The sequence below is a fragment of the Cyanistes caeruleus genome, chromosome 6, assembly GCF_971803275.1.
Source record: "Cyanistes caeruleus chromosome 6, bCyaCae1.hap1.1, whole genome shotgun sequence".
NCBI classification, from domain to species: Eukaryota; Metazoa; Chordata; class Aves; order Passeriformes; family Paridae; genus Cyanistes; species Cyanistes caeruleus.
The window spans coordinates 26139303-26167264 of NC_141706.1; the positions used below are offsets into that span (position 1 = coordinate 26139303).

The 27962-nt window shown below is 36.4% G+C and overlaps 1 protein-coding gene across 4 annotated transcripts; it reads right to left on the minus strand.

Annotated features, from left to right (window-relative positions):
• On the minus strand, window positions 1–27883 carry LOC111930101 (uncharacterized). Of its 4 annotated transcripts, none has more exons than XR_015287840.1 (9): window positions 27713–27871; window positions 16193–16340; window positions 14609–14695; window positions 14237–14349; window positions 13321–13466; window positions 8390–8460; window positions 8144–8274; window positions 4624–4816; window positions 1–4228 (listed from the first exon to the last, which is right to left on the minus strand). XR_015287840.1 is itself a non-coding variant. In XM_086892391.1 (8 exons), the coding sequence occupies exons 1-4, from the start codon at window positions 27851–27853 to the stop codon at window positions 13457–13459; spliced, it is 351 nt and encodes a 116-aa protein (XP_086748517.1). In that variant the 5' UTR covers window positions 27854–27883; the 3' UTR covers window positions 1–4228; window positions 4624–4816; window positions 8144–8274; window positions 8390–8460; window positions 13321–13456. The 4 variants fall into 4 exon arrangements, 1 of the variants encoding a protein (XP_086748517.1); XR_015287839.1 differs by lacking the exon at window positions 16193–16340 and adding an exon at window positions 7268–7386 and having other exon boundaries at window positions 27713–27811; XM_086892391.1 differs by lacking the exon at window positions 16193–16340 and having other exon boundaries at window positions 27713–27883.
• Between the last annotated feature and the right edge of the window lie 79 nt (window positions 27884–27962).

Consider the following 27962-nt stretch of genomic DNA (forward strand, 5'->3'; position numbering starts at 1 on the left):
GTGAGCTATTTAAATGCATTTAAATTGATTTATTTCTTCACTTAGTGACATCATACAAAGAGTTCCAACAACTGTAATAGAAATCTGATAACACCTTCTAGATGATTGAGACATCTTTGATTCATTGCCTGGCAGAGGACAGTAAAATAGATGTCAAAATGATGATATCCTCTGGACATTTTCCTCTACCTGTATGCATTAATAATACATTTTAAACATGGCAAAGCAGTTTTGATTTCCATCTTGCAGTAATAACTGAAATTAGAAGAGGATTACTGTGTACTGTGGCTATGAAGGAGAGAGACAAAAATGCTTTTCATTAATAAGGCAGAATCAGACAAAAGAAATGCAACAAAGAAAACAAAACTAACTCCACAATCTCAAAGATACTCCTTTTTAATTTTGTGTGTTAAATTTTGTATAACAGGAAATGAATTAAGCTGAGCTAAAATTTCCATTCATTTGTTGTACTGAAGTAGTGGTGTTATTACTTTGCTGTTATAGTCTGCAAGATTGGATTAAAGTAATAAGAATTAAAGTCACAGGAAAAGTGTGCAAGTAGCAATTTATGTGCTAATTGTCTGTCCAGGATTTAAATAAGGCTGGATTCATAAATACATACCTTCCCAAGGTGGCGTTCCTCAGCAGGATTTTTAATTCTTGTAAATTTATTTACCCAACTTTGAAAAATCATAAGAAATGATATAAAAATATCCAGAATTCTGAAAATTTATGCTCTGTGTATTAGCATAGGAGCTATCATCATAATTTGGTGCTTTTTTCAAGCTGAATAGAATACTGAGAATTTTAAATAAGCCTTAGGGGTAGGAAAATGTGTACACACAAATGAAAAATTAGTTTTTTGTTAAAGAATTTTACACTTGTATATGATAAAAGAATATATGAATGTAGCATTGTATTTAGTATGATGTCCCTATGCCACACATTATTGAGTCTGCAAAGCCAGATGTTGATTTTACAAGAAATATGGATGTCAACTACATCTTAGGATTCTTGGAGTGACTGGAGTTTCCTTTTACCCTTAAATACTGTCATTGTTCTAGATTGATCCCACAGGTTTAACATCACAGATATTGCGACTGTTCTCATGACACAGTGATTGTTTGGCATCAATTTTACATGTGGCAAAATGTGTCAGGAAGTTTTTGAGGTTTTACTAAAGCCACTGTGACCCCCAAAACTTTTACATCCTGTCTTTTTAGCTGTATCTGTTCAGGAGCTGCCAGCTGAATGTAGTGACCAGACAGCAGCACAGAGGTTTCCAGATACAGCTAAACTTTGTGTTGTGAGCTGCTGAAAATAGTTTTGAGGGCACCTAGGAGATGTTGTACCTAGGCAGTGAATTCAATGTCTTACTAGCATGGCTGCTTTCTGTTTAGCTGACCACAGCTAGTTTTCACTCCTTGGAAGTAATGTAAGTAGCAATTTGGATTCCTGCATTCAAATATTTAAGTTAAAATAGTAGCAAAATTAATCTCCACAAAAAGAATATGGAAAGAGATGTGAAAAGGACTGCAAGGCGGTCTCACTGTAAATGAAACAGAGATATTTGAATCTCAGAGAAATATTTCTATCCTTGCAGACATTTTTCCAGTGTCCAGCCTTAGTAAAAAGAAGTAGAATGTGAATTTGCTATTAAACATTTTATCTGAATCATTGTGATAGAATTATTATGTTCCAAGAAAACATAAATTAAGTAATGAAGAGGGAAATAACCAAAAAGAAATTAAAAGTTTTTGTCTTAAAATTTACATGAACTAATGGTGGAAAGATGTTCTAGTCTCTCATGAGTCCGTGGAAACCTGTGGGGAAATGGAAATGAACGTGAGGCATTAATTTAATCAGCATCTCAACAGATGCAATGTCTGTCCAAGAAAAGCTATTTATAGTACCATATGGACCTACAGGAGGCTGTGTGGGCTGATAGTGCATTGGAAATAACACTAATGGCCTTCTCATGTCTGGGCCCTCCCAGTCTCTTAAAAACTACATGTGACCTTAGATCCACAGAGAAAAAAAATGCAATTGAATTAAAACATATAAAGTAACTAAAATGTGAATGTTATGATATGAGGCAAATGGATATTTTGCTTTTCTTTTTACATTATTCAGAAGATATAAAGAAAACCAGGACCTAAGAAAAAGGGTATGAAAAGGGATAAAGAAAATGAAAGCATGTTTGGAGGAAGCCAGAACCAGGCATAACTTAGGATCCTTCTCAAGAAAAAGTCCTACAAAAATGTATGGATTTGATTACCTATTTCCCATAAACTCTTAAGTAGTCATTTATTTTACAGCAGAACACTAACCAAAAGCAAAATGGGTTTTCACTGCTACCAGCTCAGCAACACATCACATAATACTAACTTTACAATCACTTTCCAGTCAGCTTGTATTGAAAGTAATGTATTTGGATCAAAAGGTTCATCTCTAAACACCTTTTCCAAAATTATGAGTAAACAAATTCTGTAGTGTAAAAAATGAAAGTAACAATCCTATTAATATTAGAAGAATTTAATTTTAAAATATTTAATATTTCAGTTATTTCTCTGTGCTCCCTCAGAGAAAAATGTTTAAATGAGAAAATCCTCTGTGGCTTTCAAAATTAACTGACTCTCCTGTTGGCAGTCAAAGCGCAGAAGCCAGCTATTCTTTTCCATTAAAATAATCCCTCTATGTCCTGGAATGAGAATGGCTGTGTTCATGGGGGCGAGCATCAAAAACCAATGGTGGCTTCATTCCCTCTGCTAATTGATTTTAGTTAATCTTCTGAGAACTGTTCTACTTTCTAAGTTTCATAACAATTAGATTCTGCATTACCTACTAGTGTACACTAGTGACAACAAAAGAAAATGAAGTTTTTATGATCCTTGCATGAAAATCAATTTGGGATGTCTTCCTAGAGGGGTATGGTGCTGACAAACAGGAATTAACTGGTGTTAATACAGTCTTAGCAGTGTCTTGCAACACAAAGAAATATAGTATAGAGTTTAACGTTTTACTAATCAAAGAAACACAGTAAAACCAAACAGGAAACATATTAGCTGACTACTAGTTTAAGGAAAGAAAGAGTGGGAAAACTACCTTGTCTTTATGACACCAAGGAAACACAGCAGCATAGATAAAAGTAAACAAAAATCCTAGCCAGTGTCTGTGGAAACATCATACACTATTCATAGGATGCAATTGAGCTACTGACAATCATTTCAAATCACTCCAAAAGCAACTGTGATAAACCTCTAGTGTTTGAAAATTTTACATGACATTCACCAGAGGATAAATGAAAAATGATTAATTTATAACTTTTTTACAGCACACAGAGTAGTTTCAACTTTCTGAAGTCCATCTATGTACAGCTTTATACTGAGAATGAGGATAGCAGAGACAGGGCTGGCAACATGAAGGCTTTGCAGGAATAGACTTTGCTGACCTGAGTTCTGATCATATTTATGCCTTCCTGGGGAATGCAGCAAGCAATTTCCCTTTCATAAGTCATGAAGTGTAACACACAGAGAATTTTTCACAGGCAGAATTTTGTTAATAGTAATGTGGAGGTGAGAAAACATCAAGGATGATCTGAGATAGTACTAAAAGTTGCCTTTTATTTTTCAGTTAGATTGTATATAAAGATTTGATTTTCTTGTTAAAGGTTCAGCTGAAGTTTGCCAGAATGCTTTTAAACTATAAAAAAATGTGCTCATACATTGAAGAGCAACCTTTAGTTTATATGACAGATAAAGTAACACTCTTTCTCTTCCATAAATTCTTTTTATGTCATATATTTCCATATTATTGTTAATATCTTGCCATCTGAAATACCTTCACTTCAGGATAGCTTTTATTTTCATTCATCTTAATCAAAGGAGACAGTATTTTCTTTAAGTACAGCATTATAAAAAGAGTTGGTTACACTGCCAAATCATAGATAAAATAATGGATAGAAAAAACATTAAATACTATGTTGAAAAGAGTGCTGCCATGTTACTGTCAGTAGAGTCATTAGTCTCAGATACATTTAACTATTTTCTTCCTAAATCTATTGATTCTCAGTCTCTTTGTAGTTAAGGAAGTTGGTTTAGCTGCATACTTGACCTGTGTGTTTTCCTTTACTTTGGATTTTTCATGACGGGTAGGAGGTGTGAGATGATCCTCCTCCCAGCTTTTTCCTCAATATGTGCTTAGACTGCTGAAGTGTCCATTGTTCCATCTGTGCCAATGAAGGAAGAAAGGAAAAACAGGAAAACCATTAAGAAAGTGTATACACTAAGGTCCTGGTTGTTCAAACTGGTTTTATACGTTTCTATACAGAATGGTGCTGTAAATCTGAGCATTTGAAATCTATGCAGCAAAACACATCCTGAGTTTTCTGGATCAGAAACAGTGATAGATTCTGTGCCTGACTGACTTAATCCAGCTCTGATACAGCAATACTGTCCCTTGTCATGGGGAAAGCAAACAAGGCCTGGATGGGAACAGACTTTTAACCTCAAACAGGAGCTTTTGGTTCAACTGCTCGCTCTAGAAGTCTGTCTGGCATTTTCTTTTCTGGGTTTTAGTTTTTATAAGAGAAACACTGCTCAAAAAAAAGATAGGATCACTTACTTTGCTGAATAAGGTTTTTCTGGTAAATTGAGGCATTTTCTGTTGCTTTGGTCTTTAACCAGAGAGCAATCACAGCCAATTGAAGCCCCTGTGTTTTTCCTGCCAACTCAAACAAGCTTCACAATTTGGAAAGCTGGGGAAGCAGCCTTGTCCTTTGCCAGCACTGAAGATGTGAAATTATCCTGAGCAGAGACTGGAGTGAGAAGAAACATCAGGCATGCTGCAAACCCATGGACCACAATCACAGAGAAAAAATACTATAAAAAGTTCAGCTTAGTGAGAAAATCATAAAGACCCTGGATGCTCTACACTGCATAGATAAGCACCATTTCTGCTTTGCTTCATTTCACCACTGAATCCAGCAGTTTAATGCAGCTTCCAACAGGCTTTTGAGTAACAGTAGCATTGTGGCTCTGAGCACTTCTGGCTCTGGAATAGAATGCAAATGTTAAAAGCCTGCTGGCAATGGACATAACACACCCCCTCCCATGTCAGCAGTGAGAGCCTCAGACATTTTGTGCTCTAGACACTTCCAGATGGCAAATCTTCAGATGCTCCTCACTTCTAAGATAAACTGAATCAGTGTGCTTCTGTGGGAATTGGGATTTAGAGGACTGTGAAACTGCAGAGTGCAATTAGCTTATCACCCAGGGGTCAAGTTATTACATAAACAGGTTTTAACCCACCAATTCACCAGCAGAAAGACCAGCAGCACTTGCAAAATACCCACTTTGAGCAGGTCTGAGTTGAGCTACCTGTTATTACTGATGATACAGCAAGGTCCTTCAAGTCTGTCCTGCTTGTGCAAATATGCCCTTACATCTAATGGCAAGGAGCTGACCTCTTTAGATCATTGGTGTCTCAGGCATCTGGGTGGAGGGTGCTGTGCCTGCTGTCACCTCTGCAACTTGCGGGACAGTCATGCAAGCAAATATATCTATGTCCTCTGTCAGTCTTGCTTATGGGAGAGTAATAGCTGGTCAAATAGGGAAAGCCTTATTTCTCATTCATTGTACCATCACTTAAGGTCTTATACTCAATTTCATATTTGTCTTCTACTAGCTAGAGCTATATTGATGCATTTAACCCTCCCCTAGAAAAATAAAGCTCTGCACCAATTCCTTTTTTGTTGCAGTTGTTCTGTAAAATGTCAACCACCGTTTTATTTGTAGGTGGGAAAAGAAAGAAAGGAAACAAGGAAGTTAAGTAAATTTTGTCATTAGGACACGTTTAAAGTGTTAAAATATGTTTGGCCTTCTGAATATTTTCCAAATATTACTGTAGAAGATTAGTGTTTAAAAGAACCCAAACATCCTGTGAAAGCTTTTTAAAGGGAAGGGGAGAATACTGAAACAAACCCATTTTTAGAGGTGCCTTTTCTATCAGTTTGGAACCCCAGCCACATGCTACTACTGAAATATTGAAGAAAAATGCTTTCTTGATTTGCAGTCTAAGCAGATGACTTAATCAAGTAAAATGACACTTTTAATGTTATCTTTCATTAATGGGAAGTCAGTTTTATGTCTCACATTCAAACAGCTGACTCTTCAGTGCAGAATTGTGCTCTTCAGGTGTCAGAGTTATGCTCTGGTACAGCCCTCAGCTCTGCTTTGTGTCTGTGCCTGGTGATTTCCTGGAGCTCAGAAGGCAATTCAGAAGGAAACAGAGTAGCATGGTTTTAATGAACGGGATTAAAGATTCTGGGTCAGGCAATCAAAGCAAAAAGGGGTCCCTCCTGATTTTGATGAAGTTTCAAGGAGCTAAATGCTGCAATAAAGAATGACTTTTGCAATTGCCTTTCTCTCTTATCATTAGATTAATGCTGAAAAAAGTGACACTTTAAAAGGCTTAATGCTGAGCTTAGAGCTGTAGCACTGCTGCTAAGTGAATGCTTTTCCTGTTGAAAGAGCAATGCAACAAAGAAACTCATGTTATTTCCTTTCTAAATTGCAGGCTGATATCCATTTATAGTTCTAATTCTAGGTCTTTATTGGGAATAGAGAATTGTAGTGTCCTCTCTTTTCATTTTCCATGGCTTCAGTGACATTAACAGTTCTGAGTCAAGATTCAAGTCTTCTTACAACTCATATGAAGAAGTCCCTTCACACAGCATCGGCATTTCACTGTCTTGTGATAGGTTTCCATCTTGTTTATACACATTTTAACAGGATGATATGCTTCATGTTTTCTCTTTATAAACTCTATGTCCCTGTATATTTGTCTAAAAAGATTAATCCCATTTTAATTCTCTCTCCCAAGAAACAAGATATTTAATATCACATTTTAAATCCCCTTATGCTTCAGAAGCATATATTCCACACCACATTTCTAGAGAAACTTTTATTCAAGAAACTTTTTATTGACAGGTTGACAAGAATAGTTTCAGTTCAAAGCACTTCTGTCTTTCTGATCACAGTTCTCTGTGATAGCTCTCACACAGCATTGTGTGTTGGGTCTGGCCAACCTGGAGTTAATTTTTCCTGTATCAGTCCTTGATATTAATTTTTCCTGTATCAGTCCTCACATTGCTGTGCTGTTTACTGGTAGCTAGAAGGGTGTGGAGAGCACACTCTTGTTTTACCTACTGCTGAGCACTCCCTGCACAGCATCAGGGCTGCCTCACTAACACTCCTCTCACACTCACCTCTAGTCTTGGGGTTGGGCAAAATCTTGGCAGGGGATATAGGAACACATCCAACACAGGTGATCCAAACTGATCGAAGGAATATTCCATACCATGTAATGACTGATCAGACACACAAGCTAAGAGAAAAGAAGGTGTGAGGGCTGCTTTTGCTTTTTTAACCTGCCTTTATCTTGACCCATAAATTATCTTTTCTATCTTATTTTCTCCCCTCCCTCTTATTCTGAGGAGGGGAGTGATAAAGCACCTTGGTATATGTCTCATATTCAGACACCGTCAACCCATCATGTGTTGGCAGCAAAATTTTATTGTTCGTGTTTTAAATATGAAATATGGGCTACAAATCTTAAGGAAAATACTCTTAGTCCACTGCTACAACGACTGTGAATGAAACACAGGAGTGAAAAATTTTAAACTATGCAGTATCATAATAGCTAAATCTAAAACAAAAAAGACAAATACTTTCCAGGCAGTATAATGCACTGTCAGGATACAGCAACTTTTTTAGGGATGTTAAAAATGAATTCAAACCTACTTTGATTTCTATTCCTTATGTTAAATGTATTTCTGTTTCTTAAATATACTCCAAAGTGTAGAAAGTAATTTTATACTTCTGTCCCTGAACTTACTTATATATATATATATATATATATACTTACAACTACTTAATAATATTCTGGTTTGAAATAGCTGTCTCCCAGTGTTGTGTTCAGACAAAAAGGAAGAGTCTTATACCTTTAAAGCAAAGCCACAATGACATCACCTTCTCTCCACAGCATCCTATGTATGCTTCATCTATGTGGTAAGTAATAAAGCAAACCCTATCACTGAACTTGGTTAAAACTAGCACTTTCACAAACTCATATTAAAACCTACTTTTTGCTAATGCCATTGATAGCAAAAATCACTCATTCACAGCAGGAGGGGACTGATAGAAGCAGGTGGCACTTTGGTGGCACTTGACATCCAGCCAGGGTGAACCCACCACAAGTTACCAAACACATTGGCTATAGAAGAGAGAGAAATCACTGTTAATATTTCAACTTTGATCAGAAGAAAGAGAAAACACTTTCTCTTGCATTTTGCTCTTCCTTGGATGTAGAGGATAAAGAGACTCCCTACCTTCCTTTGACTTTGATTAATATTCTTTTCTCTGGCTTCTTCATCTTAGTCCCTGTTGCTTTCTTATGGACCTACGGGAGTTTAATTCAAGATGCCAATTTTCATGGCAGTTTATGTACAAATACATCACAATAAACATGGCACTAGTGATCAAGATATGCAGATCTTACATCTACATCTGAGCAACCTGTAGAAATCTAATAGATTCCTAATGGAATTGGCATGGGTCAGAAAGTTCAATGACTTGCAGGTAACACTGAAATCCACTTAGTGAAAAAACAGATCTCATACAGATTTAATGGCAAGACATTCTTCCATATTCAAATTCGCTTAACTGAATTAGCTGCAGATCAGCACTAGTTTTTGTATTTATTTTCTAAAGTGATGTTTGGAGATACTATGGCAATCACTGAAGTCAGAGCAAAGTTCTTTTGTAATTATATACAAGTAAAAGTTTGGATTGAATTTTTTCCTTGGTTAACATTTTGGACCTTATTCAAGGAGTAAGAATAATATTGATAAGATGTAGCAAGCGTGTAAAATATGCAATTCTAGTTTGTTAATTTTGGTTTGATTTGTTTTAGAAGCCACAAAATCCAGCAAAAAGGTGCTAGGAATAGGATATTAAACGCCAAATTACGATGCAAGCTTTCTATCTAGTCTTTCTCAAATGAGTCATTCTCAGCTTGTCTCACTTGTGGGTTCCCTCCCCACACCAGATAAGTAGGAGTGGCATGCTCCCATCAGTACCATCGCAATCCATTAAGCTGTGACTCCAGCAGCCGAATATAGCTCCGCTTACAAGAAACTGGCTTCCTCTGGTCTGAAAACTGAGGAAATGAAACAGGACAAGTCCTAAAACCCTGTCTCCCCCTGCTGCTCAGAGAGCTGAGTACTGACTTGTCAGAATTAGAGCTCCCCATTAGTGATGGTGTAAGTGGATTTCATGCTCTGCGCTCACCTTAACCTGACGAGACTCCGTCTCTATCTGCAAAGCCTCTCCGCCAATTTCCCTCACAGCTCAAAGCTTAATGGGCCATTCAGGAGCTAGACTGCTCTTCACTGGTCCTACAAATAATAACTTCTATAAGCCTGGGACTTTTATCCACAGGTATTCCCCTCTCTGCAGCCAGATAATTCACCTCTAATTACTGCTGCATGAGCACCACCATTCTCTCAGGCTCAATTCCATATCCTTTCTCCTCTGTGCTACTTGGTACATCAGAAAATCAATAGATGGCTAAGGGAAGCTCTCCCACTGCTCTGCCTTCCCCAGACGTAGACTTCCTTAGCAATTCTAATGCTTGCTTCTATTCGCTTTTCCCAGCCTGTGAGAGCTGCCATATTTATTCCCTGTGCCTGATTTGATTCCAGGCAGTTTCAGAATTGATCTCGGATCTGTTTTGTGAATACCCTTGAATGAACCTCTTCTGTGGCCATGTGAGACTTCAGAATCTTGTCACAGATTTTCAGGTCCTAATTGCATAACAAATGGTGATGTTATTCCACAATTAACCTTCGGTTACATGGCACCACTTCTTACACATAATAATGACACTTGTATTGATGTAATTCTATGTATAGTTTGATTAGTTTCTGATAGTGTAATACAATTGTATAAATACACATTAAAAAATTATGAGTAAAATTATGACTGAGAAATTATTAATCTTGGATATAAAGAACATTTTGGACAGTGAGATATTTCTTATTTATCCTTATTTAAAGTAGATAAAGTAAAAAAAAAAAAAAGTTATATAAATTCTTTCTTGTAAAAGGGAACACTTTGTGAAATCAAATGTTTCTTTTATGCATTCTCATTTTGGTAGTCATAGCTAAGGTTTGACAGTTCTAAATCTGAAGCCCTAAAAATAAGCTAGTTAAATTGATAATTTTGAAAACTGTAAATTTCTAGAAAGTTTCCTCTGAGTAAACCAAGGTCATAATCTCATACAGGGGGTTTTAAATTAACAAATATTAACATATATTAACATACTTAAATGTGGTAATATTTACATCTCAAGTCTCGGTCAATGATATTTGTGGGGGTTGTGTAATTTTTCCTACTATGTATATGTATGTCTTCAGCTAGAAACTATTAAAAGACCAGGTGATGCTGAAACAATTCTGGTGCATTTACATACGGATAAAGAAAGCTTTAGTATTCTGCCTGTCTTGGATAAGACTTTCTCTATAAGATCAGTACAAGGAGCAATTACCTGCCTGAGAGAATTGCTGAAATCGGTTTTCCAGCAAACTGGCTGTATCCTATTATTTCCTCCAGCGCTCTGCAGACACATGTTTTGTGTCAATGCATTCTGCTCAAACAAGTGCGATCACGCTGAAGCAAAGGATCTTGCCTAAAAGTTTAAGATTTCCATGCTGCGAGGAAATGAGTGACCACAGGACATTGAACTGCCTCCATGAGCTCCACAGAAGGAGCACCCCAGCTCTCTGCTGACTGACTCCTTTCTTAGACATGCTGGACAGCCACCTCTTGGTCCCAGCTGTGTACAAACAGCCTAAAAACTGTTTCTGTCTCACCATGTGTTAACTGCAGGTGAGAGCAACTTAATCTCCAGTTAGTTGTCACAGGGGAGAAAATGAATATCTATTTTTGTCTGGGCAGATAATCATTAGAAGGGCATGAGTTGGAGGGCACCTTCAATTGCATCCAGTTCCAATCCACTGCCATAGGAAGGGACAGCATCCTCTAGACCAGGTGGCATCCAGCCTGGTCTTAAACACTTGCAGAGATGGGCCATCCACAGCTTCTCTGCACAACCTATTCCAGTGCCTCATCACCCTCATAGCGAACAGTTTTTTCCTAATATCTAATCTAAACCTTTCCTCTTCTAGTTTAAAGTGATTCCCCTTTGTCCTGTCATTACATGCCCTTGTAAAAAGTCCCTCTCCAACTTTCTTTTGAGCCCTCTTTGAGTACTGGAAGGCTGTGTAAGATCTGCCTGAAACTTCTCTTCTCCAGGCTGAATAACTCTCTCAGCCTGTCCTCATGGGAGAGGTGCTCCAGCCCTCTGGTCACTTTTGTGGCTTCCTCCTCATTCGCTCCAACAGCTTCACTACTGTGCCATGCTGGCAGCTCCAGAGCTGGAGAAACTGTGTAAGTTACAATACTGTTTGTGGATCTGGGAGTTTGAGGTATAAATGTGAAATCTTTAAAGTAAAATAGAAGGAAAAGCACCCATCAGAAAATCTTACATAGCAGAGAACAGTAGAGCATGTATGAAGGGGAAATCCTTATTTGACAGAGGCACTAAATGAGACTAAATCAAATGAGACTGTAAGGGCACAATTTCAGCACATATACTGTGAAATACTGAGGATGAAACAACAATAATATTTGGAACTGATCTATTCTTCATTAGCTTTGAAAACATCACTTTCTTTTATTAAAGTAGGATGATTTTTTTTTCTTTTTGGTGAGGTTAGGGAGGTATTAATATGAATAGACAGTAGTTTCCTGGCCAAAGGATTACAAATTCATTGTAAGTGGGTGCCTCATTTCTGTAAGTCCTACCATAGACTCTTCCTGTGAACTGAATTTTAACAAAACTACTGAGAAAATGTATTTTGAAAATAAAGCCTTTTAAAGAGTCTCCATTTGTGTAAACAAAAATTAAAGCAGCTGAAAACATCAAAGAACTATTTCGAAGAATGTCCCAAGGCTTAAGGGGCATTTGCTTGTTCTTCAACAGTACAAGACTTACATCTGGGAAAGCAAGGAGTCTTTCCTCCAGTTAAAATAGTCAAAACAAATCAGGAAGGCAAGTGTCAGCTTTTTATTTATTTGTTCTTACTAACACATGCTCTTGTTTTCCTTCTATGATACTTAATATTCCTCAACATAAAAGAGAATTATGGCCCAGATTACTTATACACAAGATTCTTTTTCAGCCTCATGATATTTGATCTTTAGTTAAGTGAAATATTGTAAAGGGCTTGCTGGCCCCTTCCCAGTAAAATAGCTCAATTTTAGTAGAAATAATAAGAAAATACAAGAAATCAAATATATTAAATCACTAATCTTGAGAGACTGTAATGCCCCCAAGGACTATGCAGATAAATTGGCAGAAAAACTTAATATTCTGGTAAAAGAAAGGTTAAAATGATGAAAAAAAAACACATTGTAAAAGTTATATTGAAATTTGTTATATGCTCTATGCAGCCAGTTATGTATTTGTTACAAACATATTTGTTATTTATAGCCAACTGGCTATAGAGAGTTTATTTTTTATTCTACTTGAGTGAAAAACAATTTTCATTCTCTTATTTAAAATGAACAGAGAACAAGTGAATAGACCTTTTCCCTGGGTATATGTGAGATTTAGATCCTTAAAAAAGTATATGAAAATTATTTAGAATTATTTTCAGGAAACACATGAAAACCACAGGGAAATATTTGTACCAGAAGGACTAAAGTGCTACAGTCTCTATTATTTGGTTCCATCAGGAAACTCTGGTGCTAAGGGAATAGGTCAAGAAACGGATGGGCTTCACGAAGTTTTGTATCAAAAACTTTCAGACTTCCTGAAGGTTACATTGCCAGCTCTTGGACTGTACTGCAACCTTAAATATTGTCATACATTTTGCCAAATATTTTAGATACACTGAAGAATTTTAGTGTCTTTTACAACAGCTGTACAGAAAAATCAAAGGTACCTTAACAGATTTTGCCATTTATAGGTGAATGCTTAAGTATTTTATTTTCAACAGTATCACCTTCTAACAACAGAGCAGATCCAAAGAAGATTTTTTAATTATCTCCTCTTTTGTAAAATTAGTCATTTTATTATGCATTCCAGCATAATCATACATAAGTCACTAAAATGAATAAAGTTTGGGATATTAGCTCTTAGCATCAAGAATGCTGGTGTGTCAAAACAGTCTTTAAAAAGAAAGTTAGTCTTTACCTGTTTATATATTAAATGTCTTCCAGGAATTATTTGGCAAAAATACAGATGTTACTTTTGGTGATTTCTCCTAAGCTTTCCAACAACCTCAAATCATGCTGATTGTTTCAGCAGGGAGCAACATGGGGACCATTCTTCACTTTGCCCTTCCAAAATCAAAGAAAAAACAATTTCTGGATATATTATGAAACAAAAAAATTATCTTGTAAATTGCTCAGAAGTGACTACATACCACCAGTAGTGAATAACCTTTATAAGGTTAAAATATGAAAACCAATTCCTATCTGTTACTATTTTCATTTTTAGCACTGCAACTTTTTGTGGTCTTTGAATATATTGTATTCCTTTAGAGTTACAGACCTGAAAAGACTGAACTTTCATTTTCTTTTTAATACTCTTTCTTCAAAGGAGAGATGAAAATAAATGCTATCCAGAACAAATTTGCCCCACAGAAAGAGGCTATAGTCTTCATTAAAGTCATCACATAAATCATATATCATAATATATGATAAATCATATAAAATATATATACAAGATGCAATAGACTGGTCTGGCTGCTTTCACAAAAACCCTAATGCAGCATCTAACCCTGTTTTATAGCATGATCTGCCTTCACCTTCACTATGGCACTGTTCAAAGAGCTGTTCATAGTTCCTGCCACAGTTCTGTTTCAGACAGTGGATCTTTAGTTTTGGAGAGTGACATGGGCTGCAAAGCTGCCAGCTTTCCCTGCCAGGACCACGGGGCTGCACAGGCTCAGGCAAGCTGCAGAGCTGGGGGCATGCTCACGGCACCCCAGACTGTCACATCCAGACCACAAGAACCCCAAATAAATGGCTTTACAGAAAGGCTCTCAGCCAGAGCCACAGAGGCAAAACAGGGATGGGGACAGGTATCACTTCTGGGCTACACTCACCTCTGGACTGTTACAAAAGAAAAGTGAAGGTCACTCTTTCCATTAGATTCTTTCAGGCATGAATGCATTGGTATGTGCATATTTTGAGACAATGTCTGAGGGAAGTGCACAGGCTGGCAGGAGAGAAAATGAATATAAAACAGCAGAAAATACACAGTGGCTCCAATTTTATATTTCCCCGTTTTCAGAATAATCGCTAAAAATAATTCTGAGCATCTTATTTAAAGAAATATGTGCACAGAATTTGTTTAGGATAGAAATTATATTGTATGATACTTCAAACATGCAGTATAATCATATGTAGAACTGTGGTTTTAAGACATGATTTTATTCAAAGATGGACATTTGAAAGTAAATGGAAAATTTTCACACCTTGCTGACACTGTTCTGCAGTTTCAGTGACAAAGAGCTTCTGTGAAATGTTTCACATAGATCTTTGTTCCAGCAAGGGAATCCCTCCTGTTGAAAAATGTGCATTTTAAATTTTAGCATACGATATAATAGTATATAGAGCATAGAACATAACATCACATCGCAATACTGTTGCAATTTTACTCATTGGATATTGTCATTAAATTAGTGATGTAATTATGTTAAACATAAAAATTCTGGGAAGTTATGTTCTGTGACAGAGATAGCGATTTCCCGTTCTTCAGTTAAAAAGGAAAATTCAGATATGCCAGAAGCAAGTTTCACAGAAAAATTGACTTGTCCAGTTCTTGGTATAAAATAATTAAATAAACATGAAAGAAGAATGAATCCTTTTATAAAACACTCATGAAAGACTTCATATCTTGAAGTTGCTCAATTTATGTAGGGGTGACTTTCGTTTTAACATCTGCCAGTCTTCATTGTCATATTGCAGAAACACATCTTTATGTATAAGCAGAGAAAAAGACTGACAAGGTCTTTGCCAATATGGAAATCTCTTCTTTGATCTTTTTGCCCACAAAGGGTGATGAAAAAACAACACTAATTCGCCTTTTGTACTTTATGGTTGATGAAACATCAACCAGTTGTCAGAGGATTTTTAAGTATTCATGAATACTAGTGCTCTACAACATGGATAATACAAGTGCACTTGATTATTTATAACCCAAGACATCAAACTGGAGGCTCTGAGCCAGACAAGTGTTTAGTTTACATTCTGGCTCTTTATTCTGTTTTGCTTTTCGCTTATTTGTTTCTCCAGAAGAGATTGCCTTCCGTTCCTGAAACAAATTCATTGCTGAGAAGCATTTGTAAATCAAAGACCAGTCTTGTTTCCTTGCTGTCTTTCTCTCTGTGTGTTGTTTTAAGCTGGCTGTGCCCTCCTCATATGCATTTGAAGTTCCACTTCAGCACCACCAAGTGAAGGGATGCCATTTTCTACCTTAAATAGTCGGTCTGTGCTTGTGAAAATTGACAACTGGAAAAACAAGTGTCTTAATTAAAAACTAATTTTTTAAATTCTTGTGAATTAATAATGGTCCAAAATATTAAAAAAACCCAAACCTTAATGTTGTTTTTATGGAATTAAATGTAATTAAAATATCATTAATAGACTCTGCAATGATATTATGGAAGACACTTGTTAGATCACAAAATGCAGGATATGTTGTTCAACAGCTGTGCCCATGATTTATCTGCCCATATTGTGGTGATATTTTCCTAATATTTCTCCCTGTGCCTCTTGAGAATGCCTCACCTTTAGGACTTCTATAGTCCATTTATAGTTGTCTATTTCCATTACATCTTAAAAATGAAGTTCACAGCTCCAGTCTTTAGTCATCTTTCAAATAGCTTGGTTTTGCTTGCTGGCTGCAGCTCCATTATTAATCACCAAAATTAATTTCTAATGCAGTCACTTGAACAATGCCAGAATCTTTATTTTTATTTTTTGGGGTTTATATCTTGAGCTTTTTGAAACTATTTTCCCCTTGTGGTTGATTGTTAAGAATCTTGATATCATCTCACCTTATTTCCACTGATGCAACAGTACCTTTCATCTCTTTTATCTTTTACTCTTTTGGACAATCTTGTCTCAACGTGGAATTTCTACATAAATCCTGATTTTATTCAATTGTGCCTTGCAACTTTTCGGTAAACCCCGCTGAAGCTTCTTCTGTAATTAGAGCATTAGAAAGTTCTCTCCCTCTGTCCTCTGTGTACTCTCTCCAGTATTTAAAATGGTATCAATTTTCACTGCAACATTTTTTGTATCATCAAAAGCATTTAGATGAGTAAATGAAAGCATCCAATTTGTATCTATAGATCTATTTCAGGAAACACATACAGCTAACATACCTTTGAGAAATATTGTTGCTATATCAAATTTGTTCAACATTAGCTAATGGGTGTAAAATTATTTAAACAGGGCAGAGAGAAGTGAGAAATAACAACCAAGAATGAAACCCATACACAAGACATAAGCCTGCAGCAAAACCACGTATTTTTAACTTTAAAAACCAAAAGTTTTTCTTGTTATCTATACTGTTCATTGAAATCTATTCATATATTTTTGCCAAGTTCTAACATTTCATTTGTATTTACTAATGTGCCACGTTCCATTGTATTTTGCTTCACATGTAGACCACTTTCTTTCAGATCTCTTTATAAATTTCATCTTGCAGTGCCTGAAGACAATCTGTTCTACAATCATTCTAGAAAACAACTGCTTAATTAGTTGGCTGTATCATCTCATCCTCTATCCTTCCCTGACTTTGCCTCTGTTAAGGTTTAACCCCAACCAGCAACTAAGTACAACACAGCTGCTCATTCCCTCACCATCAGGATTGGGGAGAGAATTGGAAGAGTTAAAGTAAAAAAAATTCATGGGTTGATATAAAGACAGTTTAATAGGGAAAACAAAGGCTGTGCATGCAAGCAAAGCAAAACAAGGAAATCATTCACTGCTTCTCCTGAGCAGGTGTTCAGCCATCTCTAGGAAAGCAGGACTCTGTCATGCATAACATTTGCTTGGGAAGACAAATGCTGTCTCTCCAAAAGTTTCCCCAGTTTGTTTTTCCCCTCGCTTTAAGTGCTCAGCTTGATGCCATATGGTCTGGAATATCCATTTGGTCAGCTGAGATTGGCTGTCCCAGATATGTTCCTTATCAGCTTCTTGTGCACCCCCAGCCTTCTCACTGAAGGGGTGGCACAGGATGCAGAAAAGCCCCTGATGCTGGGCAAACACCACTTAGCAATAACAGAAACATGTCTGTATTTCCAACACTTTTTCCAGTACAAATCCAGAAACAGTCCTTTACTAGTCACTGTGAAAAAACTTTACCTCAGCCAGAACCTTATGAAGTTAACACAAAGCAAATTTTGATTGTGCTTTGATAGAGCTCATTCTTTACAAGGCAGTTTGAGTAATGTTGGGATCTTCTATTTGGCATTTGGCCCTTTTAAACCCAGTAAAAATTACTACACAGGCTGAAGCTGAAAAAACTAAAGGCAGTGGAGGTGAAAAGCCAAAAGGAAGGAGCTGTTATGTTGTAAGATGATAATAATGAGAAAGGTAGTGTAGTTACCACAAGAAATAACACATCTGCAGTAATATGTGGAACCTGAAGAGCTAAGCAAGGGAAGGAGCAAAAGATTCAGACCAGAGAAAGCAATCCTGCATATAGACTCCTTGCAGTATCTTAGGAACATGGACTACATGACAGTTTGGTGAGTACTACTTTTGATTATATATGTAGCTGAGCCTTTTAGATTTAAACTTGAGATAATTTAGAGATGAGAATTAAAAAGGCTGTGTAAATCTCCGTGTGTGTGTGTGTGTGTGTGTGTGTGTGTGTGCTATGTGTTAATGTATTACTCTTTGCAGGCCAGTTCTCACAACATCAGTGTGTGATGAAAACTTCCTGGATTAGATCCTGATATGAACAGCAGCCCAATAACTTCCATAGCCATGGGAAAAAGTAACTGTGTTGAAAGGATTAGTGTGGCAGCAGCTGGTGGTGTAGCCTAGGGCTGCAGTAAAGCTTATGGAGCAGAGCTGCATTGCTTGCATATTGATGGTTTAGCTTGCATATCCACTCCTCTATCCTGGGGCTGCAGAAATAAAAATTTCTCAAATTGGAGTGTAGGACAAAGAGATTTATTGACCATATCTTCAGCATCTGAATAAACATACTTGTCTCAAAATCTTAGATTCCTCCCTGGCATGCACAATGCCTAGTGTGACAGAGGAATGTATTTCCACGTATTTTTCTTCTTCTGAGTCTTTTTCTCTTGTCAGGACTCACAAGAACACTCTTAAGCCATTGAATCTGCACAGCCCTAGTCCTCCTGACTCCATACACACGGTATTGTAAATGGATGTTCTCCTGTTCTGCCTTCCTCACTGCCTCTCTCACTCCCTTCCTTCTCTCTCTCCCCCCACCCTTGTCCAGGGCTGGAGACACCTGCAGTTGTCTCACCACATCGAAGAGTGACTTGTCTCCATCAAAGATCTCAGCCAAATTCTCTTGGCCTGAGATCTGTGTGGAGAAACAGTTTTTAACTGTGTGTACTTTAAATTTAACAGAGGAGGAGAAGCCTCCAGAGCTTTTGGAGAGGGACTTTACTGACCTGGGCCACTGAAAAAAGTGGGAAGAGAGGAAGTCTGTCTCAGAAGATTTCTACCTTTCTTTATAACAAGGTGTGCTGGGCTTTCCAAGTGGGTTAGTCAAATCTAATAAAAGGTGAAAAATCCTAGGAAGTGTACATGTCATCAGAGGAAATGGAGTTTAGTGTATTTACTCCAACAAAATTCATCCATTAAACAAAGCCTTATATTTCTGTACAAGCAAAAAGGCATTCAGAGTGGAAATGTGTTTAGGTTTATTACACTGAAAATATTCAGTGCTAGCAGATTACATTTACAGATACAAGTTTTTATATCCTGCTTTAAGGGACAATTTAAAACATTATTTTCAATATTTTGTTTCTTGCCGGAGACAATAATAAACTTTAAAGAGCATGAAAGTATTCATCCTTGCTGTAGTGTCTGATTGAACTTTGAAAAAACATATCTGTTCAGCAGGGATGGAAACAGTAATTTTATTAAACCTGTAATTCGGTTGTGTTTACAATTCAACCTATACTGTTTATAAATAGGATATTAAATGGTCAAGCAACTACATGCAGAAATTACATAATATTGCTGCCCTGTAATTTTAGTGTCCTGCCAATGCTCTCTTCAATACAAACAGGCAGAAGTGCATTCTAGTGAAACTCTACATTCAAAATAAAGCTGCATTAATACAGTTTATTGTGTTTCGCTTGCACATTGTAATGTGACATTTTTAAAATGTTCAGAGAATTTTGAAAGATATTAAATGTAGTTATGTACCTTGAAAAGATACTAAGCCAATTTCTATCTCAGCATAAGTCAATTCAACTCCAAATAACAAAAGATTGCAGACAAGTAGGGCTAAAATTATTTTAAACAGGCAGAATTATTCTCTCCCCTGAGAGAATATTTCTACAGGAAGTCAAGCTGTAACGCAGCACAGTGGGAAACAAGAAGACATTTTTTGTAAATGTGCTAAACAATGAAATGCAAACAAAACCCTCCCAGAATACAACCAATATAAGGAAGAAAAATAAAAAGAGAAAGAAGCAACTGAAGGCTCTGAGAAATTCTTAGAGACAAAAATGTTTCCTGATTCCCTTGTCATTGCCTTGCAGGTCTCTGGCATTGATTGTTGGCCAGTTTGCGTTTCATATGGCTGATGCAGTCCAGTTTAGCTTCTTCAGTAACAGAAGCTGGGGATATAAAACCTTGTTTAGCTTCCCAAACAAGCAAACCCTGCTTCAGTACTGGAAAAGGAGAGGATAAAAAGTTTTTTTTATAATTATTCATGGTGTGATTTATAAGATGAGCTACTGATGAGACAGTACACTAACATATGCGTGAAAAACAACCACAAAGAATCTTGAGAGAAGACATGAAAATGTTTTGGAAGGGAAAAGAAGAACAAGCTGTCTCAGTTATACAACTGATGTGTCTGTGCCACGGCCTGACTTTACTTTGAACAAGAACTGAGTAAAAGAAAACTGTCTTCACTGAAAGGTGCATGTTTCTAGCCTAAAAGTTCTAATTTTCATAGTAACTAGAAGGCCCAGGTAAACTTACGTCACCTCTTCTTCAGTCTTCACCCCTATATTACATAGGCAAAAGTTGCAAACCGTCTTACACTGAAAAGACTGCCCAGTCATCTCCCAGGTGGAAAGGTAATTCCATTTCCTTATCAATAGGCACAGGAATTTGTTTTTGCCAGTAGGTATAAAATGCAAAGGAGAAAAGACATTCATTTTAAGGCACAGTTTTAAGGTATTTAATTTTTGTTCAGAATGAATATAGGTACAATTTTTCTAAGTGCCTGCTTTACAGTTGCTGGATAGATCATGACAGAGAATACAGTCCTTAGAATCAAAGCTGTATGGAACCAGAAAACAGGGAGAGGGGACACAAGAAGGCGGAATGCTGTCTCAAAGCCACTGAGTCTCTTGGAAGCCTTTAATGAGAATGTCTGCAGTTGCTGAAGGCATGGCAGATGGGACACCCTGCAGAGCCATATGCTACCTGTAGCAGAATACCTTTCACAGCTGGATCTTTCTGGCTTGTACAGATAATTATGCTGTGGGGCAGGGCCGCATGCTCTGATGGCCCTGCTGGAAAAGTGGTGGCTGCAGGGGAGAAAAGGAAATGGCTCTTTGGCTGTGAAAAGTTAAGAAACACATATTCATGTGAGCAGCAAAAAAAAGTGGATTTGGTTGTGTGTTTTCCTTTAACTTGGGATGCAGTGTGCAAAGCAGTGGCTCTAGAGTGGGCATTGCTCTCTGAAACCGACTGGCACGCAATCTCTAAAAAGAATCCTGAAACTATTCCAGTGGCACTGAAAGGATTAGGGAAATGAAGCATGAAGTGACAACAAAGATTTATACTATTCTACTCAGTTAAAGTGCAGCTAAGTAATAGAATATCTTAAATTTTCAGAAGTGTCACAAACAGAGGAACCATTTCTAGAATATGTGAGTTTAAACAATGTGAAACTGCACAGTAAGAGTGAACCACTGTGGCATCACAGTGGGATCACTCAAAATCACTAGAAAATTTAACTCTTATTTCTTTACACACTGAATTTAAAGAGAACACGCATAGAAGTTGTGTCTGCTGAGTGATTAAGCCTAGGGTTTTTTGTCTGTTTTTTAATTCTTGACAGTTAAGAAGTTGGGAAATTATGATGGCAGCAAGGAAACCTTTATTTTGCAAAAACATTCTTTAGGGAACGACAGACATTCAAATCTTGACAAAAACTAAGAACTAAATGACAGGTTTATCACCAGAATTGTAAGAAATAGATATAACATTTAACACGTATCTTCCAATATGAAATTGCAGATTTCTGTATTTATTACTAACAACAATTCCTTGATCAAATGGTCCTCTGTTTACAAGTCAAAAGATAATTTTTCTCATTGTGAATCCACAAATTCATTACGGGTCCAACAATCAATTCTGTGCTGCATTCCATAACATAAAAAAGGTTTATACCTGCACATATTTCCTTTGTGAAGAAAAAGCATTCAAAAATGTGTTCAATCTTAAATGGGTACCTATTTGAAATTTTGTGACACAACAAAACTTCTAACAATTACTGATTGGTTGGAAACTTCTCCACTGTGTGCTTATCTCACATTACTTTTTTCCTTTGGTTGATGAAAAAATGTTTATGGTCAGAAAGTCAAGTCAGCTGTTGTGACTTTAAAAATAAATTAATACAGGCTTTTTACTCTGCTCAAAATGAAAGAATGCAACCCAAAGTAAAACTATTCTGTTTAAGAAAAAAAAATTCATGCAAAAATAGTGGAAAATAATACCTAGTAATTGTTGTATGGAAGTAAAATAATGTTCCTGTAAGTCTATGATATTTACTGAGTGAGAATGAAAAAGTCTTATATGAAACTAAGTCTGAGCTTAAAAGGAATTTTATACTGGTGGAGTTTTATTTTGTGTTTTTTTGTTTTGCTTCATTTGATTGTTTGGGTTATTTGTGGCTAATGAAATCTTAATAAACTCTTGAGCAGTCTTTTAGACAAAATTATATGGCAGTTTATGAAAATGAGAGATGTGGAAGCAATAAAAATACATTTAATAAATAATCCTGGTTCCCAGCTGTAAACTTGTTTCAGATGGCCGTGAGGAAATTTTTATTTGTTAAATATATGCCATGTAGTTAAAAAAAATCTTGCTCTATAGCTTCTTTCACATGGTAGAAAAAGGTTATTAGCATCTGCAGCACATATTTGGCTACAAATATGAAGAATTACAGAAAATCTGACCTTTTTACTTCTCCATGATTATAAATTTCCTTTAGGAACCACTTATCTCCAAAAGGAACAATCTGACTACCTGATGCAAAATGTTATTCATCTCTAGAGAAGGCATTAGATTACTATTCCTACACTGACATTTGGGTCAAAGGTTTACTAATCCTTTTAGCATAAGTGAGATCAATGAAAAAGTGAAATATTTTATGGGGGTAGCACTTTCCATGGAAATTCCTGCTATTTACAGCAACCAAGACACATCATTACAAGCAAAATATTTGAGCTGCTAGCCAACAAATGTATGTATTGCCCATGTACTCTTTTTTCAATTTCTCCTTGCGTTCCTCATTCGAAAAATCACTCTTCTTCAAAGGCACCACGAAGCAAGCTTTTGGATTAGTTTTAATACAAGATCAATAATGGAGTATTAATGTTTCAAGATATTTCATTGGCTGTTAGCTGTTAAAATGTATTAGAAATCTTACAAGAAGGCAGTGAATTGTATATAAAGCATCTTATGCCACATCATATCAGCATTTCAGTCAGTTCTGTAGTTTATATGATGTTGTAGCAGTATTTTCAACACAATGAGCAATAAGAACCTATGAATTTTGACTGTATTTTTCTAGTCAATGAGTAGCTTGGGGGTGGGCTTGGTGTTGAAAGCATTCCCAGCTCCTCATGACACAGATCTCCAAATGAGTGCACTGACTGACTGCTGTGTACAATGTAAACCATGTTGTAGTAACTGCTGTCTACCTAAACTGTTGGAATAGGAGAAAGCAAAAATAGAGAAGTGAATCAAAGGAAAAAAAAAAAAAAAAAAAAGAACTGACAAGAAAATAAATAAGTTCTGAATAATGAGCCTGATTTTTCATCAGTCTTATGGTGATGAATGAAATTAATTTGGAGTTGGTCTCAGTAAAAGATTTCCAGAACTGAGGATTAAAGGTTTGAAAGTTTCTTCTTGGATCAAAGGATGTACTGGAGGATTACAGGCTGGTTTTGCCACTGAGTAAACAAATTTATTTTCGGTTTTGAAATTAATATTAAAAATTTCATTTCATGCAAGCACCTCTGCAAAAGGATTATAGGCAGAATGAGGTAGCAAAATCCTGTCAGAATCCAAAATGTCTTCATTTTTCATCTGGGAAGAAGATTAACTCTTGCTAAGAACAAGCATTCAGTCCTGTATACTTGAGCTGAGGCTGAAAGCCAATTACAGCCTGTTGTGGTGATGGCTTTTGTAAATGAGAGGCTTTACATTTACATACATGTATAACATTAAAAGCATAAATCTTTACTTTAGCATCTCAATAAAGCAGCAGAGGACTTTCAGAGGAACTTAGTTCCCAGATATGAATGGACCTTCATTTCAGAGAAAAAGAATCATATCTAAATACAGATGAGCTATGCATGTAACCCAAAGCAACACTTTTTGAAAAATACCAGTCCTACTGTTAGATTTTACATCCCCCCTCCCCTGCCCCATCCTTGTTAAGGACTTAGTGTTCTAAGTAACATATATATATATATAATATATATAATTATATAAATATATATATATATATATATATATATAGAATATATATATCAGGTAGCCTGAAGCTGAATTAAATGAATTAGACTCCAGGGAAGCAGTTTAGCTTAGGTTCATCAGTTGCTTTTATCATATATATGTTCAAGAAGTACATGTTCAAAGTAAAAATGATAAATGACATTTTACAGACCCCACATTTTTTGTAACTTTTGATTCTTGAAGACACCTAAAGTTTGAAAAAATTATGTATATAAAATATACTAATATATAACTAATATAATTAACATATAACCTAGTTTAAAGGTTAAAGTACCTTAAATCACCTTCTAAGAGTCTGGAACAAAATTTTGTTTCTCAGTCTGAAGAAACAAAAAAGAAACCAGAACCTAAACTGGAGGCAATTTATACACAGAAAAAAAAAAAAAAAAAAAAAAAAGGGAACACTTTACATTGTTAATGTCACAGAAATAGTATTGTATTCATTTTCCCATCTGTTTTGCCATTGATCCAGTTCCTGTATTTTTCACAACGAAGTACTGACTCCTCTTTATCTGGAATCTGATAAATCACTGGACGGGAATGTCTTTCAGATTATTCTGATTTTCTGGTCAGAGAATACCATACCAAAGTAAGTAATTTCCCACAGATGTAACAGAATCCAATGCTTGAAGACAGGTTTGGGATTATTATTACTTCAGAAAATGTACTTCTGATGCAATATGTGTTGAATCTAAAGGAAAACAATTTGGTTAAAAACCTTTATGGTTCAGAGACAAAAAAAAAGTAAACCTTCTGGTTTCAATAGGATGGTCTAAATGGAATATTTGAAAATGTTCAGATGGGGGACAGTAAGCAAGCAAATACGTACTCTGAAATAGAGTACATATATACAGCTTTTGAATTCTAAATTACCCCAAAAGAATCTAAACATCTTCAGTCTTTTGAGCATATATGACTTACAAATATCAGCATATACAGATGTAAGTCTTAGCCCTAAATGTTCAGAATTTGTTGGAACAAATGTAATGTTAAAATTACTGAGTATATTTAACATGAGAAAGCAATATTACATCTCGTGTGTGTCGCATCAAAGGCAGTATAAGATACATCAGAAATAAACCTCAACATTTTCTGCTGCTTCAGCAAACACCTATTTCTGTCTAAAACTTTGTCAAATGACAATAAAGTAAAAAGCTTATTCATTTCACTATGGGCATGTAAATTCTATGCACTTAAAAAAAATGTAAGACTCTGCTTCTGGTTTTGTATGAACCATTTATTGTTGTCAGTTAGAAGCAGCAAATCTTCTCACCTGGTAAAACTGCCTCCCAGATGAAATATATGATGTTTACTTAGTGATAAACAATGCCCAGAGGAGAGAGGGTGTAATTTCTAACATATGTGAACTTTGAAAAATAAAAAGTACTATCAGCACGTACATATTAGCAAGAGTGTTTAATAAAATAAGTACTCTCAGTTTATGAAAACTCAAATGTTTCTAGGAAAGTATAACAAACAAGTTTCTTAGTAAATTACATTTTAATGATAAAAGCCAGAATATTTTATGTTGAGCGCCAGCAAACCTGAATCTCCATGCAAAGCTCCAGAAGATTCTCATTCACTCCAATTTCAAGATTATAAACTGAAGTGCTTCTACTAGACTGGAATGATAGAGTGGATAGATGGACAGAAACCTGTGATGAGGTCACATTGTGTGAATGTGCTGTGAGTCAGGTTGGTGACAGGGGACTTGTTATGGAATGAAAGGCTTAGACCAAAGACTAAGGTTGAAATTTAAAAATGTTTTTTAAATTAATTTTGAAATATATTTAAACCAAGAGAGCTGAGGAATCTGCACTTGAACCTAGAGGAGCCAATAGTTTCAAGGCATGGATGCCATATACAATTCACAAATGGGAGACCCAATCACACTTCGGGTTGTGCAAGTGTGATGTCCCCACTGCAGCATCTTCTAGGTGAGGTTGGAAGGACAGCAAAACCCACCAAAGTAGGAATGCCATCTAATCTGGTACCTTTCTTTATCCAAGAATCATAAAGTCATCTCCCATATGAGAAGAATCCAGGTGTTCCCCGTTTTTTGATCCGTGCGTACCTGCTAATATTTTGGAGAATGCCTACAGTTATGTCAGGGCACAGACACTGCTTGTGATATCCTGTAGTGCATCACATCACTGTCCTGTACAGCAGTGCACATCACTTCTTACTCTATGGTCCAGTGAAAATAAAAGCCCTGGAAACAATGCTGTGAAAAAGCATTTCGAGACCACAATAATTCTCACACGGCACCCAGGTAAGCAGGTTTCAGTATATTTCAGTTAGCAATATTCATTTTCCTCAAAATTAAATCTTTCTCTTGCAAAAAGAGATCAGATTAATTTAACATGAGATTAATTATTAAGTATATCCTTTTCTTAGCCTTTTTTATATGAAATGATTTCTTCAAATAGAAGAGTTGCTTTTTGCTTTTCTTCCTGTCATAGCTGTGATGGTTACAGATGGACAAGCATTAATAGTGGTTAAGATCACAGATCACTGTAATATTAACAGTATTAGGGTATTAGGGGTATTCAATTATTCACAGACTAAATAAAATAAGGCAATTAACAAAAATATGTTATGTATGACATGAAAAGGCCTTTTATTATTGGCCTTTTTGGGTCTGGGTTACAAGCCAAGAAAACTTCCTGTAAAATGTAGAGGGGTTCTTCAGCCTGCAGGTCTCATCTCTGCTGTACTCTGCTTCTCTTTTTACTGAGTTTTGATTTCAAATTAAAATAGTATTAGCATCCAATTGATTACATTTAAACAGTTTATTCACAGATATTCTATCAACATGTGTCATAGTATAACTTCTACCTTTATTTTACAGTGTATCACACCTGTGTGTTTATTGTATGCTAAGAAAATACTCAAAGTTTTAAGGGGATTTGCATCTTTTACTGTTGTAGAAGAGGTAGGCAAGAGAGAGAAAATATGCTCTATAACTTGCTCTGTTTAAGCAAAATGGATCACTGTACCTTCAAGGACATCTCCAGTGCAGTGTAATCCCCAGCTCAGTGTAAAAGAAATTCTGAAATCTCTCATCTTCTCCTTTTCATTATTCACCCACTGACTAGATATAAAATAAACTGATAAACTGTTATACAGTAGAGCAGATCCTTCTAAAATTATTCTGTATCTTTGAAATTTCTGTTCCCAAAGAACCTGTGTTTTCTTGATCTCTTGATTCCCCTGTTTGCAGTGGTTCACGTCATATGTAATCATATAAATCCTTAAGAAAGCTTCACAAGAAAATTATTCATTAAAATGTTGCCTTTCCTGGTGTATATCTAAAGAAAAAGTTCCTTTTATTTTAAAATTGTGATTATGTCATCGGGTATCACAGACTACCTGTCCTGGGGTGACTTTATGACACTGGCATTCCCAAATGCCTGGTTTTTGTTATATATTAAGTTCTTTAAGACCTTTAAGACTGGCTTTGAGAGCTAGGGAAGTTGAAACTGCTGGAGGCTGATGGCACTTTCTTCTCCTGACCAATAACTGGCTATTTCTGAGAACTGACAGTGGTTTTGACCATTGAAAAGTGAGATCAACCTGTGAACACCAACCTTAAGATGTAAGTCCGGGAATTTCTTGTCCTCTTTGGTTTCTGGCTTCTGAAGGGGTAACAGGCTCCGGCTCGGCCTCCCCCCCGCCCCAGGCCAGACAAGGCCGCAGAGGGTGGGGCGGAGGAAGGCGAGCGGGCCCATGCCGGGTCAGGCCGGGTCAGGCCGGTTCCCCTGGCTCGGCTGCAGTTCCTGCCACTGCTGAGTTTATCAGAGACTGCTGAGTAAGGAGAGGTCATCGCACACAGCTCCA

Bases quoted from the DNA above. Each gene is read 5' to 3' on its own strand.
- LOC111930101 (XM_086892391.1), bottom strand. From the start codon at position 27,853: ATGGGCCCGCTCGCCTTCCTCCGCCCCACCCTCTGCGGCCTTGTCTGG. The intron at 14,696-27,712 runs GTTGGTGTTCAC...ATTTTTCAACAG, and splicing joins TCCCGGACTTACATCTTAAG to GAGGGATTCCCTTGCTGGAA. The intron at 14,350-14,608 runs GTGTGAAAATTT...CTCTCCTGCCAG, and splicing joins TGCAGAACAGTGTCAGCAAG to CCTGTGCACTTCCCTCAGAC.